Below are 16,923 nucleotides of genomic sequence, written 5' to 3' on the forward strand. Positions count from 1 at the left end.
TTAGTTTCCCTCCTAAAAAATCCTAATGTTTTCCTTCTCTGGTTTTGATCACAAAACTACTTCTAGTTTTATTAAAACTTTTCAAGATATTTCTTCAAAGAAAACAAAGAACTGAAATGGGTTTTCTTTCTCATCCCATTACTACCAAGTACTGATTTCTAAAACATTATTTTCTATCTTGCCTTCTTTTTAACAAAAGGCTTGTTTATGGTACCTACACCATTTCTTGTTTTCCTCTTGATTATTTTACATTTTAGAAAAACCCTACTTTACTTGAGAGAGTAAGTAGAATATTTTGAACTTCCATGTTCCAACTAGTTTCCTCTCAACATTTTCAAATTCCATTCCACTTGAGTTCATTCTCAATTGTCCCTACACAATTGAGGTGTTCCATATACCTTTGAAATAAATCCTTCTCAAATGACAACTCTTGCACACCTTGTGTTCATCTACCACAACCCATTCCTCTATGGCATACCACCTTCACCACCACCACCTTCCTCTCACATTGACTTTCTTTGCCAACCTTGTTACAAGCTTGCCATGCTTATTATCCTACCACTCTTTCATATGAGGACTTGGCTCAAGAGATGAGCCGGCCACCCCCATGCAATATTGCATGAGGTCACATCATCCCTCTCTCTTTTTCATCTTGTGTTGAGTTGTTCAAGTCTAAAATCTTGTGGAGGTCATCTCCAAGATGGCATGCACATGAAACCTTGTACATCACCATCACCATTATCTTCTTGGCAAAAAGCCATCATGCAACAAATACCATCATGGTATATTTTACCATCACAATCTTCCTCCATCTCTATATCTCTCACATTGTTCACTTGTGTTTGGCAAGAATGGAGCCGGCCAAAATGTGTATGCATGGCAATTTCGGCTAGCCATGCCCCTCCATTTTTCTTCCTCTACAAGACTTGCCTCCCACCTAACCCAATCACTAAATGGGCAGCCACCCACCTTAGCCAATCAAAAAAAGGAGGCAGCCACCATCCTCCCTCTATTTAAAGAGCTTGGCCGGCCACTCCCTCCTCCTTTGCCTCATTTCTTTTCACTTCCCACTCCTTTCTTCACTCCCACACACTCTCCTCCTCCCCTCCCCACGAAATATTGCTCCCCCAAGGCTTCATGGCTGGCCATGGCCATGGAAAGAGCTCCAAGATGAAGTCCCCTCCTCCCTCAAGCTCCTCCTCACCATGAGAGCCTCCCTCTCCTTCTTCTCCCCAACCCTAGATGGTTTTCTCTCCTCTTCTTCTTCCTCCCTTGCTAAGATTGGATCTTGATGCAGGTGCATGTTGGTCCAAGCATGGAGAAGCTTGAGCTATCCTCAGATCTGAAGTTCTTGAGCAAAGTTCGTCCAAATCCCTGCAGTAATTTCTGCTATCTTGCTGTTTCAGATTCTGTACGATTTTGTAAAATCCGCCAAATCTCGTGTGCAGATCCAAATCGAGTGGTTCAAAGTTCTGCAGATAGGTATTGAAAATATCTACAACTTGGCGTTGGTCTCATCCTCAAATTCGTTACGGATTTTGCATGGTAAATAAAGTTCTGCAAACATGCAGAATCACTGTTTGTTTGATTTCTCCCGTTTTACCAAACCTTTTTGAGCAAACTAAACTGTGGGTGAAAGCCCTCTCCAATACCTTCATTTTGGCGGTGGTTTCACTTCGGTTGACCTCTTGAAACTGAAATGGCTCACAGATCAAGATCTGGTCAGATCTGACTTTGTCGAATTAAACCAGGAGCTTGGAGACGAATTTTTGAATGAAACCAACTGGGTAAGAACCATCTATTCAAGACCTTTCAGATGCAGCAGACCTAATATTTTTATGATTTGTGTATGATTTTTGATGAATTAAACTTTTTCTGTATGTTCTGCAGACATGGCTGTTAGCTTTTAATTCATCAAAAATCCATTTTTGAACCTAATTGAGTGATTCCAATTCTGTAGGATTACTGAATGTTTTCTTAATCATCTCCAACAAGTTTCAAACCTTTATCTGTTCTGCAACTCCATAGTTAAAGCAAATGGTGAAAACATGCAGTAAACTTGTCAATCCATTTGTGGGAGTTTCAGAAATAATTTGAACCCAAATCCAATTGTGCTTGCATCTCTGTTTAATTACCTTTCAAATGCAAGTAGCCTCATATTTTTAGGATTTTTCTACGATTTATGGCTTACAGATCTTGTTTTCTGTACAGTCAGATTCAAGGAAATTCCTAAAATTGTATGTTTAATGTTTTTGGGTGATTCCAATTGGGTTAGTCTTGTATTAGTACTGGCTATATAGGAAAAATAGTATTAGTCTCTATTCATACATATTTGTTGCTGTTAGTAATGTTTATGTGTGACATGCATTGTTGAAGCAAAACTTTTCGGTTTATTTAAAACCCTTGACCAACTCTTTTATTTAGAACTGGGCAACCTTTGTTTTATGCTTGCAAAACAAAACCTCTGCAACTCAACTTTAGCCCTATTGTTTTGCTTAAGTTTTCAAATGATGTGGAATGTGGTTTGCTTCCTATTTTGGATGTTGTGTTATGTGAGCAAACTAAGTTAGGAAAACTGTTTTCTACTTTTCCAAAAATGTTTGAAAATGTTTTGTGAATGTATTTGATGTCAAACTAATGCTCTTGTCCTCTTTATGATGTTATCTACCAGGGGATACTTAGTTGTGCCATGGTGATACCTAGAGAGGCAATTGCTAAGTCGTGGCACTCTCATACCTTTACTAGGTAAATAAATGGGGTTTTCTTTTAGTTGCTTTGTAGTATCTATATGTCTTTTGTATGTTAGCCCTTAGTAAAGTGGTTAGCTATTGATTGATGAATGTTGCATGCTTGTTATGTTTGGAGCAATGTGATTGATTGTGTTCCTTTTATATTTTCCGGCGATAGATGCGAACAATTTCGGAGGAGAAGAAGAAGAAGTGGAATCGGACAAGGATTTTATTTGTACTGTGGGAATTCTTATTTGATGGAGTTGAAGAAGTCCAGGGACAAATAAGCCAAGGCAAGCCATCTTTTGATCTCTGATATGATGTCTCTTTGGATGTCATCTTGTGCTATCAATAGCATCTTGGTTCTATGTGTGATGATCTCCATATTGTTGTCATCTATGCTTGGATGCAAGCATGGTACCTCTAGTAGTTTTATCTTGTCAAGGTCTTGGTAATTGGTTGGGTGTATGGTATCATGGCCATTGCTATCCAACTTGTTTTCTATATTTAGCTTGAATATGTTCCACCTCGGGGCAAGATTCATACTACATCCCTTCTAGTGTAGATGTATCAATACCATGTTTTTGGTGTATTCTCAAATTGTGATGAGTATGCCTGATTCCCTTAATGGTGTTGGTGTTGGTCAATTCTCATCCCTATCTATTGATTGGGTTAGATAGCACCACAAATCTGAAAGTATATTTTCCTCTTGTGTTGTCATAATACATGCTTAGCTCAAGCAAGTATGATCCACTCCAATACCTCTTTTTCATACCCTCAATGGCGTGATGACCCTCATCTCGGCCATAGTGTTGTATTAGTTCAACTCATGAAACTTTAGTTTGGGAACCCCTCAAGGTTTACCTTGTTGTAAATGTTTATGAAAACCTTGGGTGAGGCAATCTTACCCAAGCGTATGGTTTATGAAAGGAACGGATCTTGACAAAGATGGTTGGAAAGAGGAAAGTGTGTGTGACTTGGGTTTTTGAGAAAGATGACACATTGTTCTTTGTATTCGCCCGGAACAATTAACCCGCGCAACCACACTACTCCAACGTGGGCACGGGGCTTAGCTTGACGTTTGTTCTTCTTAGCATGAGGCACCACACAACTATACAAGGGTACAGTTACCCCCGAGTCCGGGTTGTCGTAGTTGGAGACAATCGTATAACGGGAGGCCTTCGGGGCTGACCCTTCCGGAAGACACTATGGGTCTCCTGGCTTGGCGGTGGAGCCACGCTCAAGAGGAGGTGAGCTGCCACGGTGCCGGGGAGGTACATACTCCATAGGGTAGGACCTCTTGCTAAGTTGAATGGGCGAAAGGCTTCGACTGATTATCCGAGACCCGCATACTTTCGTATGGCGAACCGGGGATGATCCCGACGGATTTATCAGATCTTGTGGGGAAAGTGCGCACACTCTGCAGAGTTAAAACTATTCGAATAGCCGCGTCCGCGGTCATGGACGGTTGGGATGGCCGTTACCAAGCTGTGTCGAGTTTTGGTTTTGAAAATGATTTCCAAAGGAAATGCGTGTGTTGGAAGTACCGGAAGGGTACGGGAAAGATGTTGTGCCGACCATGTGGACATGGTCGAGGAAAATGAAACACAAGTGGGTGACCCTTCCTAGTGTTTCATGTAGAGGAACTCTTCTTTAGCAAAGATATAGAGATGTCATAGGACTTACCTAGTATCCCCATCAATTGAGATGGCGGTATGCTACCTCTTCTGTAACAAAGATATAGAGATGTCATAGGACTTTCTTAGTGTCCCCTTCAACTGTGATGTGGGATGCTATATCCACAAGAGAAACTGATTCTCTTTCACATGCTATATCCACAAGAGAAACTGATTCTCTTTCACATGCTATATCCACCAGAGAAACTATTCTTCCTCTCTTGTCTTCTTTAGTTAGAATTGTTATCACCTTCTTGATGGTTTGCGAGTACAATTCAAATGTACTGACGGCTTTGTCCCTGGCTATTTACTTGGCCAGACTTGAAGGAGTTCGACAGATGAAGAAGGAGTTGGCGACGTCTATGCGAGCTAGGAACGTCTTCCCAGTCAGTTGCATGTAGGGTTATGGCAGATGACTTGGGTACTGCGCTGCTGAAGTGATGATGCTACTCTGATGTTTAGTTAGGCCCTTCGAGGCTATTATGTAAGCATCGGTCATGTGACCATGTTGTAATTTTCTTATTCCGCTTTGTAATGGATGGTGTAATTTGATATCAGTTCGGTTATGTGTTCACGGCACACTGATCATGGGAACGTGAACGGTATACATAACAGGGTATTTCGGACAGCTAGTCCGGGGTCCCCACAGAGCTGGTGTCAGAGCTATCCTGACTGTAGGAGACCTTAGTTAGCATGGACGTTAGTTAGGAAACAAGTACTTGGGAAAAACTATTTACAAAACAAATTCTTTCTTTAGTCTGAAGCATAGCTTCTACTCCTCTTATTTATTCAAAGCTTCTAAATTCTTATCTCTCCGCTTTATAAAAGGGTTTGAAAATTCTTACTCTATTGTCTCATCCAATTCAAACCTACATATTGGACGATGTCCCCAACCCAGACCGGAGACTCGAACTCGAAGATGGATCAACCTTTTATGAAGTCTCACATATCTCCAACAGCAGCTTTTGAAGATTTGATGCCGACTTAGCCGTGCTCATGTAGGGATGATAACATCACATCTTTGGTTGTCACCAAAGTCCGTCGATGAGCTGACCTTGTTCCTCCATGGACTTGCACTTGTTGCAGTCGTCTGGGATCAAGTCCTCAGTTCTTGACTAGTACTTTTTAGGCCAGCCACCAGAAGTTGCCGCCTTCGGGAGCACCTCAACAGCTACCTCTTCGAAGACCTCATATTTCCGAGATGTCGAGACTAGAAGTTCTACACAGTTTTCTCCTCCGCCTCATCATCAATGACTCAACACCCGACCCCTTCACTACCAACTGCTACAAGGATCCAAGTTGAAGCTGATGTTGACGATATGAAGACGTCAACATATGCGACCAGCCCCAAACCTATAGGATGGATAGGACAAAACTCAATCGCTTTGATTGAGCTACCCCTACGTATTAGGCATCCTTGGGTACTTAGAGTACCATGTCTGGTGTGATGATTGCTTGTAGTTCCTCGTGTGTTGCCTTGAGTGTTTTTATCTGTTTGTTGTGTGCATGATTGTCTTGATCCTTCGGTTTGAAAAACACCCTCGGTGTGATAACCTAGCTTAGACAGCCTCCCTAAGATGTTTTTACCCTCATCAACCACGCCGTTAGAATACTAACTGCTAGTTACTGGATAAGTTAACTCTGTTAACCATCGATTCTCAACCGTCGGAGAAACTAACCCAGACCCCTATCCACGCCGACTACTTTCAAGATCAGCTGGAGCATCTCTACTACGCCAAGAAAGCAGAAGCCCCTACCTTCAAGAGTGACTGCACCTCTGCGAGAAGACATACTAATTTGGACTAACCTTGGAGCATAACCGCACTAACCTCGAGCATATCTTCTTGAAACCACCCTCTAACACGTCGTCTAACAAGCTGAGGGAACAATAGCATCAAAGCCAAGCTGCATCACCTGGTTCATCCGCTCCTCATCAAGTGAAGCTCCTGAAGATACCTCAAGACTCAAGATTAGGTGTAGTTTAACCGCACACTTCTCAACTGGTACAAGTCAGCACCAACTCTCAAGCTCAAGATTGTCTCCGACGACCTTCGTTGCTACTTCATATGGACACAACCAGGCGCTTCATCGACTTACTAACTTACCGCACGTTATAAGGTTTAGTAAACACCGTGAGTGCCTTTTGAAGCCGTGGTCTACATTTCTCCCCCGAAGATTCTTCAACTAAATACGGAAGATCGACAACTTCTTCAGAAGCCCCAGACAGAACTACAAGGCAGAAGCTCTGAGTTTTTCCGAGAACCCGGTGAAAAATCTTAAGGGTGGAAGACTTCGTCTTCCACTATAAATTGGAGCTAACCCTAACATTTTTAACCTTTCTAAAAACACCGTCGAGAACTTGGGATGCATTTACTGCCCTTGAAGTCGTGGACTACACAACGTCCTCTGAAGATGTTCGACTCAAGACGAGATATCAATGACTTCTCCAAAAAGCGCCGACAAGACCCGTGGCCGAAGCTTAGAGTTTTTAAACCTCCCCGGTGAACAATTTTAAGGGTGGAAGACTTCGTCTTCCACTAAAAATTTAAGCTAACTCTAAAAAGTTTTTAACCCTGCTCAAGTACCATTGGGTGCACTAACCCTCCCACAGTCTTGAACCTCTGCTAGGATCGTGAAGAAGCTACAGATCCAACACCTGCATGGAGTAGTCAACCCTTCACGAAGCTTTCCCTCGGAAGAAATCTAACATGTCTCTCAGAAGCCGAAGTTGCGACCCTCTCAACAACGGCACGCCGACAGAAGAATGGAGTCTAACTTTCGTTAAGCTTTACAACCCCTCCAGTTCTACGCTCAGTAATCTCGGGACGAGATTATTTTAAGGGTGGAAGATCTGTAACACCCCAACTTTTGCAACCTTGATTAGTTGTCCTTATTTCAAAAATCAGGGGGAACAAAAACTTTTTCTTTAGACTAATTAAGACGAATTGCCTTGATCTGTCTGTTAAGATGAATTTCTTTGATCTGTTGGTAGATGTATTATCTTGTTTTGCTTGTTGAGTTTTGACTTGAGTTACCTCAAAGAACAACACCTCTAGTGGTTAAACAAGCAACTCACCAAATAAAACACATGTGTGGCTTAGGAAGAATTATTTTCCTTCTTACTACATCAAATACTCTCTCCTGATGACAACATGAGTGTGCCATCTTGATTTTTCTCTTTGTTGTACAAGATAGCTCAATCATCCTTAATTCAAAACTTGGGATCGTCTACCCCTAGTTACATCCCTCTCTTATACCCACTCATCCTTGTTGGTTTTGAGGCCATGACGACCATCTGTGTCGACAGGCTTAAAATGTCCAGACTTTGGCAATTGATCTCATCTGTGCAATACCCTCTTCAACCTCCATGTCTTGCATGTCTCAGACTATCCTTGCAACTCATATATTCAACTTGATCTGGTATCCTATCCAATGTTTCAGCACCAGATCACTTCTTCCTCTTTTACCTCTTGTTTTTTTTCATCCAAGTTATCTTCACAAAAACCAAGAGTGGGAATGATGGATACATTTTGTAGCCACCATCTACCCTTGAGAACACTCCTCCCTAAATTAGTTTCCCTCCTAAAAAATCCTAATGTTTTCCTTCTCTGGTTTTGATCACAAAACTACTTCTAGTTTTATTAAAACTTTTCAAGATATTTCTTCAAAGAAAACAAAGAACTGAAATGGGTTTTCTTTCTCATCCCATTACTACCAAGTACTGATTTCTAAAACATTATTTTCTATCTTGCCTTCTTTTTAACAAAAGGCTTGTTTATGGTACCTACACCATTTCTTGTTTTCCTCTTGATTATTTTACATTTTAGAAAAACTCTACTTTACTTGAGAGAGTAAGTAGAATATTTTGAACTTCCATGTTCCAACTAGTTTCCTCTCAACATTTTCAAATTCCATTCCACTTGAGTTCATTCTCAATTGTCCCTACACAATTGAGGTGTTCCATATACCTTTGAAATAAATCCTTCTCAAATGACAACTCTTGCACACCTTGTGTTCATCTACCACAACCCATTCCTCTATGGCATACCACCTTCACCACCACCACCTTCCTCTCACATTGACTTTCTTTGCCAACCTTGTTACAAGCTTGCCATGCTTATTATCCTACCACTCTTTCATATGAGGACTTGGCTCAAGAGATGAGCCGGCCACCCCCATGCAATCTTGCATGAGGTCACATCATCCCTCTCTCTTTTTCATCTTGTGTTGAGTTGTTCAAGTCTAAAATCTTGTGGAGGTCATCTCCAAGATGGCATGCACATGAAACCTTGTACATCAACATCACCATTATCTTCTTGGCACAAAGTCATCATGCAACAAATACCATCATGGTATATTTTACCATCACAATCTTCCTCCATCTCTATATCTCTCACATTGTTCACTTGTGTTTGGCAAGAATGGAGCCGGCCAAAATGTGTATGCATGGCAATTTCGGCCAGCCATGCCTCTCCATTTTTCTTCCTCTACAAGACTTGCCTCCCACCTAACCCAATCACTAAATGGGCAGCCACCCACCTTAGCCAATCAAAAAAAGGAGGCAGCCACCATCCTCCCTCTATTTAAAGAGCTTGGCCGGCCACTCCCTCCTCCTTTGCCTCATTTCTTTTCACTTCCCACTCCTTTCTTCACTCCCACACACTCTCCTCCTCCCCTCCCCACGAAATATTGCTCCCCCAAGGCTTCATGGCCGGCCATGGCCATGGAAAGAGCTCCAAGATGAAGTCCCCTCCTCCCTCAAGCTCCTCCTCACCATGAGAGCCTCCCTCTCCTTCTTCTCCCCAACCCTAGATGGTTTTCTCTCCTCTTCTTCTTCCTCCCTTGCTAAGATTGGATCTTGATGCAGGTGCATGTTGGTCCAAGCATGGAGAAGCTTGAGCTATCCTCAGATCTGAAGTTCTTGAGCAAAGTTCGTCCAAATCCCTGCAGTAATTTCTGCTATCTTGCTGTTTCAGATTCTGTACGATTTTGTAAAATCCGCCAAATCTCGTGTGCAGATCCAAATCGAGTGGTTCAAAGTTCTGCAGATAGGTATTGAAAATATCTACAACTTGGCGTTGGTCTCATCCTCAAATTCGTTACGGATTTTGCATGGTAAATAAAGTTCTGCAAACATGCAGAATCACTGTTTGTTAGATTTCTCCCGTTTTACCAAACCTTTTTGAGCAAACTAAACTGTGGGTGAAAGCCCTCTCCAATACCTTCATTTTGGCGGTGGTTTCACTTCGATTGACCTCTTAAACTGAAATGGCTCACAGATCAATATCTGGTCAGATCTGACATTGTCGAATTAAACCAGGAGCTTGGAGAAGAATTTTTGAATGAAACCAACTGGGTAAGAACCACCTATTCAAGACCTTTCAGATGCAGCAGACCTCATATTTTTATGATTTGTGTATGATTTTTGATGAATTAAACTATTTCTGTATGTTCTGCAGACATGGCTGTTAGCTTTTAATTCATCAAAAATCCATTTTTGAACCTAATTGAGTGATTCCAATTCTGTTGGATTACTGAATGTTTTCTTAATCATCTCCAATAAGTTTCAAACCTTTATCTGTTCTGCAACTCCATAGTTAAAGCAAATGGTGAAAACATGCAGTAAACTTGTCAATCCATTTGTGAGAGTTTCAGAAATAATTTGAACCCAAATCCAATTGTGTTTGCATCTCTGTTTAATTACCTTTCAAATGCAAGTAGCCTCATATTTTTAGGATTTTTCTACGATTTATGGCTTACAGATCGTTTTTTCTGTACAGTCAGATTCAAGGAAATTCCTAAAATTGTATGTTTAATGTTTTTGGGTGATTCCAATTGGGTTAGTCTTGTATTAGTACTGGCTATATAGGAAAAATAGTATTAGTCTCTGTTCATACATATTTGTTGCTGTTAGTAATGTTTATGTGTGACATGCATTGTTAAAGCAAAACTTTTCGGTTTATTTAAAACCCTTGACCAACTCTTTTATTTAGAACTGGGCATCCTTTGTTTTATGCTTGCAAAACAAAACCTCTGCAACTCAACTTTAGCCCTATTGTTTTGCTTAAGTTTTCAAATGATGTGGAATGTGGTTTGCTTCCTATTTTGGATGTTGTGTTATGTGAGCAAACTAAGTTAGGAAAACTGTTTTCTACTTTTCCAAAAATGTTTGAAAATGTTTTGTGAATGTATTTGATGTCAAACTAATGCTCTTGTCCTCTTTATGATGTTATCTACCAGGGGATACTTAGTTGTGCCATGGTGATACCTAGAGAGGCAATTGCTAAGTCGTGGCACTCTCATACCTTTACTAGGTAAATAAATGGGGTTTTCTTTTAGTTGCTTTGTAGTATCTATAAGTCTTTTGTATGTTAGCCCTTAGTAAAGTGGTTAGCTATTGATTGATGAATGTTGCATGCTTGTTATGTTTGGAGCAATGTGATTGATTGTGTTCCTTTTATATTTTCCGGCGATAGATGCGAACAATTTCGGAGGAGAAGAAGAAGAAGTGGAATCAGACAAGGATTTTATTTGTACTGTGGGAATTCTTATTTGATGGAGTTGAAGAAGTCCAGGGACAAATAAGCCAAGGCAAGCCATCTTTTGATCTCTGATATGATGTCTCTTTGGATGTCATCTTGTGCTATCAATAGCATCTTGGTTCTATGTGTGATGATCACCATATTGTTGTCATCTATGCTTGGATGCAAGCATGGTACCTCTAGTAGTTTTATCTTGTCAAGGTCTTGGTAATTGGTTGGGTGTATGGTATCATGGCCATTGCTATCCAACTTGTTTTCTATATTTAGCTTGAATATGTTCCACCTCGGGACAAGATTCATACTACATCCCTTCTAGTGTAGATGTATCAATACCATGTTTTTGGTGTATTCTCAAATTGTGATGAGTATGCCTGATTCCCTTAATGGTGTTGGTGTTGGTCAATTCTCATCCCTATCTATTGATTGGGTTAGATAGCACCACAAATCTGAAAGTATATTTTCCTCTTGTGTTGTCATAATACATGCTTAGCTCAAGCAAGTATGATCCACTCCAATACCTCTTTTTCATACCCTCAATGGCGTGATGACCCTCATCTCGGCCATAGTGTTGTATTAGTTCAACTCATGAAACTTTAGTTTGGGAACCCCTCAAGGTTTACCTTGTTGTAAATGTTTATGAAAACCTTGGGTGAGGCAATCTTACCAAAGCGTATGGTTTATGAAAGGAACGGATCTTGACAAAGATGGTTGGAAAGAGGAAAGTGTGTGTGACTTGGGTTTTTGAGAAAAATGACACATGGTTCTTTGTATTCGCCCGGAACAATTAACCCGCGAAACCACACTACTCCAACGTGGGCACGGGGCTTAGCTTGACGTTTGTTCTTCTTAGCATGAGGCACCGCACAACTATACAAGGGTACAGTTACCCCCGAGTCCGGGTTGTCGTAGTTGGAGACAATCGTATAACGGGAGGCCTTCGGGGCTGACCCGTCCGGAAGACACTATGGGTCTCCTGGCTTGGCGGTGGAGCCACGCTCAAGAGGAGGTGAGCTGCCACGGTGCCGGGGAGGTACATACTCCATAGGGTAGGACCTCTTGCTAAGTTGAATGGGCGAAAGGCTTCGACTGATTATCCGAGACCCGCATACTTTCGTATGGCGAACCGGGGATGATCCCGGCGGATTTATCAGATCTTGTGGGGAAAGTGCGCACACTCTGCAGAGTTAAAACTATTCGAATAGCCGCGTCCGCGGTCATGGACGGTTGGGATGGCCGTTACCAAGCTGTGTCGAGTTTTGGTTTTGAAAATGATTTCCAAAGGAAATGCGTGTGTTGGAAGTACCGGAAGGGTACGGGAAAGATGTTGTGCCGACCATGTGGACATGGTCGAGGAAAATGAAACACAAGTGGGTGACCCTTCCTAGTGTTTCATGTAGAGGAACTCTTCTTTAGCAAAGATATAGAGATGTCATAGGACTTACCTAGTATCCCCATCAATTGAGATGGCGGTATGCTACCTCTTCTGTAACAAAGATATAGAGATGTCATAGGACTTTCTTAGTGTCCCCTTCAACTGTGATGTGGGATGCTATATCCACAAGAGAAACTGATTCTCTTTCACATGCTATATCCACAAGAGAAACTGATTCTCTTTCACATGCTATATCCACCAGAGAAACTATTCTTCCTCTCTTGTCTTCTTTAGTTAGAATTGTTATCACCTTCTTGATGGTTTGCGAGTACAATTCAAATGTACTCACGCTTTGTCCCTGGCTATTTACTTGGCTAGACTTGAAGGAGTTCGACAGATGAAGAAGGAGTTGGCGACGTCTATGCGAGCTAGGAACGTCTTCCCAGTCAGTTGCCTGTAGGGTTATGGCAGATGACTTGGGTACTGCGCTGCTGAAGTGATGATGCTACTCTGATGTTTAGTTAGGCCCTTCGAGGCTATTATGTAAGCATCGGTCATGTGACCATGTTGTAATTTTCTTATTCCGCTTTGTAATGGATGGTGTAATTTGATATTAGTTCGGTTATGTGTTCACGGCACACTGATCATGGGAACGTGAACGGTATACATAACAGGGTATTTCGGACTGCTAGTCCGGGGTCCCCACATTATGCGTCTTAGTATGGGTTCCCTCTGAACACACGTCATAGGGGTTACGCTTGAGGCTGCCTCCGTTGTTGAGAAATGATGTGAAATTGAGGTGAATTGTACGGCCAAGCCCTGTGCAGTTCCCAGGTTGACAGTTGGTCTTCACTGGGAGGCCAAGCTCATGGGGAGAGGTGCTCATACTAGGATTTGTAAGTGAAAGGTTATGGTTGATGATCCGCGTACTGTATTACGATGATTCGGGGTAATCCCGACGGATGAAATCAAATGTTGTGGCACAAGTGTGCAACCTCTGCAGAGTGTAAACCTATTCGAATAGCCGCGTCCACGGTTACGGACAGTTGGAAAGGCCATACAGTTTCCGATGTCATATCTTTGAAAAATGATGCTGAAAGGTGATGGTGAAATGACTTGTGGTGAATTGAATTGAAATCACCACTTGAATGGTGGGAATGACACTAATGTTCCCACTTGAGTTAGTTATCACTTGAATAAGCTTTTTCTCAAACTTTGTGAACTAAAACTAGCTTTATGCAAATAAACTAGAGCTTAGCAAACCATACTAAATGTCTAGCACTTACATTAGTATTAGTTTGCGAGTACTTAAAGTACTCACGGTTTTGTCCCTGGCTATTCAAATGGCCAGAGTATGAAGAGGAACAAGGAGATGACCAACAGGACGCCTACGACAACTAAGCGCCTTCCGACGTCAAGCGTTGGCCTGTGGACTAGCGAGTCCTTGTATCTTACGCTTCCGCTATGTTGAACTATGAACTTGTGTTTGTTCGTTGATCGATAGATCAACTATTCGTGTAATATGGATCATGTGATTCCAAATTTGTAAGACTTATGGTTTGAAATGAATGATGACTGTGATACTTAACTATTATGCCTCGCAACAACAATATTCCTGGGATTGCGATGTATGACATAATAGGCATTCGGACTTAAAAATCCGGGTGTTGACAACGCCCCACCACCCGCCCAGTCCCCGCCGTCGACTGCCGCCGCGCCTCGTCGGTAAGTCGCTGGCCGCCTCCGCTTCTTCCCCGAGCTCCCGTACGCGTACCTGGGCGGAAGAGAACGACGCCAGGTCGTCCTCCCGATCGTAAGCTGCATGGCCACGTCGGCCCGCACCTGCAGGGCCCAACAGCTGGCCCTCTTTTCATTTTTCCCCCTCCCTCCACCTGGAATTCCTCCTGGGCCGGCCCTCTGTTCAAAAATCGCGTGGCCCAGAGCTTTCCGCCCATCCCAGTGCTTTTAAAAATTTAAAATTCTGTTAAGATGTGAGAAAACCAGAGAACTCAATTTGCTAATAACTCGAGATCTACAAAACCAAATCGAGTGAAACAAATTGCATTAGGTCAGAAATTTCATTACCTTTCCAATGCAACTGGTCCCGTATTTTTAGGATTTTTGTATAATTTTTAATGTATTAAACATGATCACTGGTTATTGTTTAGTATCTCTAATTTCTAAATTTGAAAAATTAACCTTTTTGAGTGAATCCAATTTTGTTAGTATTGTTTTAGTACTGACCATCTAGAATAATTAGTGTTAGACCCTTTTCATAACTTTTTGGCTACTATTTGTGCTAAGTGTGTGTCACATGAAATGTTGTACCGAAACTTTTGCTTATTTAAAATCCTTGACCACCTCTTCTTTTTAAAAATGGTCAACCTATGTTTCATTCTTGCAAAACAAAACTCTCTGAGACTTAAACCAAGTTTCATGTGTTTTTTTATAATATTTCAAATGTTGGGGTGTATGGTTTACTTTCTATTTTTAGTGTAGTGTTTCAAGAATAAAAGAGACAAATGATTTCTACCTCTTCAAAAAATGTTTTGAAAATAAAGGATGAATGTTTTTGAGGCCAAAGCATTGCGCTAGTCTTCTTGATAGTGTTATATATTAGGGGATGTTTAATTCATACCTTGGTTATAACCATGATGGCAATTTCTCTTTTGTAAAGCTCTCATGCCTTTATTTAGGAGGAATAAATTAGGTGTTCTTAAAATCAAATTTAAAGTTGAATTGTGATCCTTAGTATGTTAGATCTTAGTAAAGTGGTTAGCTATTGATGGATGATTGTTGATTGTAGAATGTTTGTTTTGTTGGTGCAATGTGTTGATTGTGTTCCTCTCATATTTCCGGTGATAGATGCGAACAATTCCGGAGAAGAAGAAGAAGTGGTTCGGACGAGGATTATATTTATTGTTGGAATTCTTATTTGATGGAGTTGAAGAAGTCCAGGGACAAATAAGCCAACCAAGGCAAGCCATCTCTTGATCTCTGAATGTTTAATCACATATTGTGGTTACTTTGTTGTTATTCTTGTCTCTCGATCTATCTTGTGTTGTTTCTACTTATGTTGATGGAGCATGCTCACCATGAGCATGTTTATTCTCTTTGACACCTCACCTACAACCCCCTTTAGTGAAATGGTGGTCTTCATCATCATGTTTTTGGTGTACCCCTCTAAGTGTGATGGGTACGCCCACTTGTCTTGTGTGTGTCGACCTCTTGACACCCTTTTTGCACCCCATAGTGGTATGGTGGTTAGCATGATGCCCTTGTCGTATCTTAAACCCCTTGTTGATGCCATGCATACTTACTCCCAAGTTTGTGAACCCCTTGTTGCTGTTATACATACTTACTCTCCAGTGTGTTGAACCCCTTGTTGATCTTATGCATGCTTACTCTAAGCATGTATGCCCCCTTGACCACCTATATTATCATCTTCTTAGTGGTATGATGATTAACATCATGACCCTTGTTGAATCATGCTATTTATGATGTCCCTATGCATGCTTATCCTAAGTATGTATGATCCCCTTGACACCTCAATTATCATCTCCTTAGTGGTATGATGGCTAGCATCACGCCATTGTTGTCTCTTAGTTCTTACATGAAACTATAGGTTGGGAACCCCTTGGAAAAATACCTTGTTGAAAAGAACTTCTGAAAAACCTTGGGTGAGTTGGACTTACCTAAGTGTGTGTTTATGAAAGAAAAGGATCTTGGCAAAGATGGTTGGAAAGAGAATCTTGTTTATGAAAACTTTGGCGTCTAAGTATTCACCCGTGACAATTAACCCGCGCAACCACAGCTACTCAAACGTGGGCACGGAGATTAGCTTGACGTTTGTTCTTCTTAGCATGAGGCACCGCACAACTATACAAGGGTACGGTTACCCCCGAGTCCGGGTTGTCATTGTTGGGACAATAGTATAACGGGAGGCCTTCGGGGCTGACCCGTCCGGAAGACACTATGGGTCTCCTGGCTTGGCGGTGGAGCCACGCTCAAGAGGAGGTGGGCTGCCACGGTGCCGGGGAGGTACATACTCCATAGGGTAGGACCTCTTGCTAAGTCGAATGGGCGAAAGGCTATGTTCGGGTATCCGTCGTGGCATATGTTGTTATGCGGGGATGATGCCCACACGATAGGTATCCGGATAGAGGTGGGGAAGGTGTGCAAACTCTGCAGAGTAAAATCTATTCGAATAGCCGCGTCCGCGGTCATGGACGGTTGGAATGGCTGTTGCTTAGCCTGATGAGTTTTGTTTTACAAAATTGTTTGACAAAGGAAAGGAAAGAACTTGTTTTGAAGTACCAGAAGGGTACGGGAAAGGATGTGTCGACCATATGGAGATGGTCGGGAAGGATAAATAAAATTGGGTTACCCCATCCTAGTGTTTTATGTTGTGGAACTCTTTTGAAGTATCTTCTTCAACAAAGATATAGAGATGTCATAGGATATCTTTTAGATTATCTTCTTCAACAAAGATATAGAGATGTCATAGGATATCTTTTAGAGTATCTTCTTCAACAAAGATATAGAGATGTCATAGGATATCTTTTAGAGTATCTTCTTCAACAAAGATATAGAGATGTCATAGA

At 41.6% G+C, this 16,923-nt stretch overlaps 1 protein-coding gene across 5 annotated transcripts; it reads left to right on the forward strand.

Moving 5' to 3' along the window:
• The first annotated feature begins 990 nt into the window (after positions 1-990).
• LOC127321397 (uncharacterized) lies at positions 991-12,970 on the forward strand. Of its 5 annotated transcripts, none has more exons than XR_011750034.1 (8): positions 1,008-1,360; positions 1,449-1,545; positions 1,711-1,787; positions 2,672-2,745; positions 2,908-3,022; positions 10,646-10,719; positions 10,882-10,996; positions 12,698-12,962. XR_011750034.1 is itself a non-coding variant. In XM_051350438.2 (5 exons), exons 1-5 carry the CDS (start codon positions 1,292-1,294, stop codon positions 4,745-4,747), a joined length of 381 nt encoding a protein of 126 aa, XP_051206398.1. In that variant the 5' UTR covers positions 995-1,291; the 3' UTR covers positions 4,748-5,317. The 5 variants fall into 5 exon arrangements, 1 of the variants encoding a protein (XP_051206398.1); XR_011750033.1 differs by having other exon boundaries at positions 1,014-1,360; positions 1,449-1,482; positions 12,698-12,965; XR_011750032.1 differs by lacking the exon at positions 2,672-2,745 and having other exon boundaries at positions 991-1,360; positions 12,698-12,970.
• Positions 12,971-16,923: the final 3,953 nt, after the last annotated feature.

The sequence above is a fragment of the Lolium perenne genome, unplaced genomic scaffold (genome assembly GCF_019359855.2).
Source record: "Lolium perenne isolate Kyuss_39 unplaced genomic scaffold, Kyuss_2.0 unplaced13, whole genome shotgun sequence".
Taxonomy (NCBI): domain Eukaryota; kingdom Viridiplantae; phylum Streptophyta; class Magnoliopsida; order Poales; family Poaceae; genus Lolium; species Lolium perenne.

Bases quoted from the DNA above. Each gene is read 5' to 3' on its own strand.
- LOC127321397 (XM_051350438.2), top strand. From the start codon at position 1,292: ATGCAGGTGCATGTTGGTCCAAGCATGGAGAAGCTTGAGCTATCCTCA. The intron at 1,361-1,448 runs GTTCGTCCAAAT...TCTCGTGTGCAG, and splicing joins ATCTGAAGTTCTTGAGCAAA to ATCCAAATCGAGTGGTTCAA. The intron at 1,546-1,710 runs GTAAATAAAGTT...AATGGCTCACAG, and splicing joins TTCGTTACGGATTTTGCATG to ATCAAGATCTGGTCAGATCT.